The 3,816-nt window shown below is 41.1% G+C and overlaps 1 protein-coding gene across 1 annotated transcript; it reads left to right on the forward strand.

Moving 5' to 3' along the window:
- The first annotated feature begins 278 nt into the window (after window positions 1–278).
- Window positions 279–702, forward strand: LOC6628687 (uncharacterized). Its single transcript, XM_002051315.3, has one exon. It carries the CDS (start codon window positions 325–327, stop codon window positions 655–657), a length of 333 nt encoding a protein of 110 aa, XP_002051351.1. The 5' UTR covers window positions 279–324; the 3' UTR covers window positions 658–702.
- Window positions 703–3,816: the final 3,114 nt, after the last annotated feature.

Below are 3,816 nucleotides of genomic sequence, written 5' to 3' on the forward strand. Positions count from 1 at the left end.
TTCTTTTTTTTTTGTTGATCGCCCACACGCAACCTTCATAGATTGTGATAGATTCTCAAAGTGTTAATCACTTTCCAATACCTTCACGAATTGGAAATAGACAACAGCTACTTAAATATTTAAATACAAACAATGCAATGTCAATATGGCTATTGTTTATAATGTGTTAGCTAATCGCTCACTAACAATATTTGGCAAAAACAGTTCGCAAGCAGCTGCGTAAACCTGCCAAATCTCTCGCACCTGAGGTGCTATATAAATTCATCAAACTGATTAAAGTTTATCATTCGATTGTTGCAATTACGTGAATTTAATTAAATTAAGATGAGCAGCAGTTTGATTATTCTCGGCTGTGCCTTTCTGGCAATACTTATGGCTCACCTGCCAGTGGGCGAGGCAGTCACCTGTGCCGAGGAGCCCAACAATATAGATTGTGTCGACTGTACGGCTGAAATTAATATAGATGACGCCGAATGCATTGCCGAGTATGAAGACTACGAGGAATACAACGATGGTGATGTGGATACTATAACCCGACGTCCAGGCAGGCGACCTGGCTGGAGGAGGGGCGGCAGGCGCGGTGGCAGACCGAAAACCATCTTGGGAAGCATCCTGCAGAAGAAAATGCGCATTATCAAGGGAATAAAGCAAGGCTAAATGAATGATCTTCTTTAAAAGTGTGCCATTAAAGAAAAGCTAGTTAAAAATTAAACGTAAACTGTGTGCTACTTGGGCCATTTATTAATTTGGTTAACTGATAAACACAAAAGTCATCTTTAAGTTATTAAAATAATCAAGGTTTAAAGTATATGGATTTATTTAAAATTATTGCTATTACTAAAAGCATATCCAGCCGTCGTATTGACAATAATTATATAGAAAAGAGTTACGTTTCAATTGTGAATTGTAGCTTAAATCTTGCTACCCCTTTGACAGCTCTGTTGAGCACACAAATTTGTTTGAAGTGTGCTCAATAATTTGTGAAATTCAATTTGTAATTTCAGTAATGTGCTATCTGATAAATGTACAAACCCATCTGCAATTAGTGCAGTTGACAGCATATGATATCCCATTTATGTGTACCTCGTAATTGCATTCGTTGCCTGCCAGCAGCTGGTTTTGCTGGCAAACCCTTTTTGCCTACTGTCTGATCGTCTCTCTAACTGCGCCTCTTTTCCGGCGCACACATCTGCGCTTAATGCACTTTTGTCTAGCCGCATGCGGCAGCCGTTTTCTGGCCGGAAAATCCAAACAAAGCAGCATAGAGAGTATAGCCTCGTAGTTATTGAGTCAGTTATCAATGGCGCCAACTGCTGCCCAGCCAGCCTTTTACCAACTGGCAAGCTTACTAATTTGAAGCACCAAACTCGCTGCACTTGCGCCCCAATCTCCAATCCCCAATCCCCAGCTTTAGCTTGGAGCTGGCAATGCCAATGCCAATGCCAAGCATTTTGCCAGTTTCTATTGCGTGTCGCGTCTGCCAAAGTCAGTTGTTGTTGTTGTTGTTGTTGTTGCTGTTGGCTTTGCCAATATGTCGAGCTGCTGCTGCTGTTGCCAGTAAACTGCTGATAATTAATATTTTATGCACACGTCTGCGTTGATTTCTATCTTTATTGTTGTTTGTCTACCACCGTCGCGTCCTGCTGCTGCTGCTGCTGCTGCTGCTATATCCTGACGTTGGCTTTGTCGCTACTTTTTTTTTTTTTTTGCCGCCGCCGCCATTGTTTGCCCAATGGCAACGCCTTTCAATGGCTTTTCATTTGGAAAATGTCTGCACGATGTGCGGCTGCGGTTCATTACACTTTCTGTTTAGCCACCGAAGGAATTGGCCCCACGTTCTGTGTGGGTTATTAAAAGTCTATTAAAAATTCACGTTCAATGCCTTCTCTCTTGTTATTTTTTTTGTTTTTGCTCTCTATCGATGGCCCCCATATTTGCCATAAATTAAGTGGAAAATGTAGCCACACTTATTATGCTGCATTGTGTTTACGTTTACTACGGATTTCGCATTATTTTACTTCTTTTTTTTTTTATCACACTTGGCAATTTGTTTGTCTTTGGGCTTTGCGAGGGCTAAATGTTTGCCAGCTCTTCAAGTTGCCACCGTTCGGGGCATGCCTTATCTGAACTCTGTGGGACTATTCAAACCGGAAATACTTATGTGCCCCAGCCAGAAAGTACGTATCTTTGTGTAGTTTCAGTTTTCGGTTTTCAATTTTCGATTTTTCAATTTTAATTTTATGTCACTTCATTTAAGCAGTCGCTCACCTCAACGTCTGACATTAGGCAGGTGTTTGGCCCATGGCTGCGATCTATGCACCGGCTCTCTGGTTCCAGCTATGTCATTTCCTTGTTTTGCGACTGACTGAGGTGCGAGTATCTTGTATTGCAATGCACTTTTAATTTTCTTGACTTCTCCTTGTCAATGTGCAGTCCGGGCGCTCCAGAGCATTAACTGTAGGGGGCAGTGGTAGGAGGCGGGTGAGATAAGTGTCATGTGTGTATTGGGTGTCTCTGTGAGTGCTGGCTGCCAGAATGATTGACAGCTCTGTGTTTGTGCACTGGGCAAGCAAAAATAATTTGAATACTGAACGGAAACGGGGCCACAGTTTTAAGCAGACAAGATTATCGACACACACACACACAAGAGTTCAATAATTCCCTGTGACCAGTTCTTTTTTCAAACTTGCGAGTTTCTTCCAATATAGATTATAGAACCTTTCAGCTTGATTGCAATTCATAAAACCCAAATCTATGCATAAGTGTAGTAGAAACATAAAGAAGACCTTTCCATTTTCGATAGTCTATTTGTTGACTAATTATACTGTCCATTTATATATCTTTAATATGTGTTTTAGGAGAGGGGGACAAATAGATGAATGTATTTACATTCTTCTGCATTCATAGCACATTCCTTTACATCAATAGTGCATATTGCTCAGCACATATATCTTCTTTAATTATCTATTGGTTCCAGGCCTTTTTAGCCAAATATTTTACTTGTCATATCAACTAGTACCCCAAAAGAATTTGTTAGTTTGAGTGACCACGTCAAGATATATCATTAAATATTAGAGATCCCAGCTGGAATGTTGCACTCAGATTCTTTTACCACACAGCTGCTCCATTAGTTCGTCATGCATCATTTGTAGTAGTTGCTATGTGGTTATTCCCTTTGGGGAAATCAAACATTATTCTTTGGATACATTTTCCTTTGCAGCCTCAGCTCCTTCCCCAGCGTCTGCTTCTCCTTAGCAAATGTCGTTTAATTGCGCTCGACTGTAAACACGCATAGAGACAAACAGAGAGAGAGAGAGGGGGGAGTGGAAAGGGAGACATTGCATGCGTGGAGTCAATTTTCCTAGGAAAAACCCAGAAGGAAAATGTGTAAATAGTTCACTTGAATACGCCTCATGTCCCCGTCTAGTTACTTATTGATAGACCCGAGTTGCTCGGACTTGAAACGCGGCTCGAATTCAAATAGCTGCATTAAATTTTAATTATATTTTTCTTTTTTTCTGCTTTAGGGAGCTGACAAAACAATGCCAAAGTTTCATATTTCATGGGCCAGAAAACGCTGTTGTCCCTACGGAAAAACTGTTGGTGGAGTTTATAATTGTTTTACTGCATTTCACATTAGTTGACAAATTGAACAATGAGTCGACAATTGGGCCGGAAGGGGTACAGTGGGTACAGTGGGACAGTGGGTGCGCAGGGCGCGGCTGCGTGTGAAAATGATTGTTAATTGGCGTTTTATTGATTCTTTGATCAATTTGTGTGCACGAGGTTCGGGAACTGAGCCACATGTCGAGCGTT

This window comes from Drosophila virilis, chromosome 4 (genome assembly GCF_030788295.1).
Source record: "Drosophila virilis strain 15010-1051.87 chromosome 4, Dvir_AGI_RSII-ME, whole genome shotgun sequence".
Lineage (NCBI taxonomy): Eukaryota > Metazoa > Arthropoda > Insecta > Diptera > Drosophilidae > Drosophila > Drosophila virilis.

Excerpts from the sequence above, each read along its gene's own strand:
- LOC6628687 (XM_002051315.3), top strand. The coding sequence starts at position 325 with ATGAGCAGCAGTTTGATTATTCTCGGCTGTGCCTTTCTGGCAATACTT.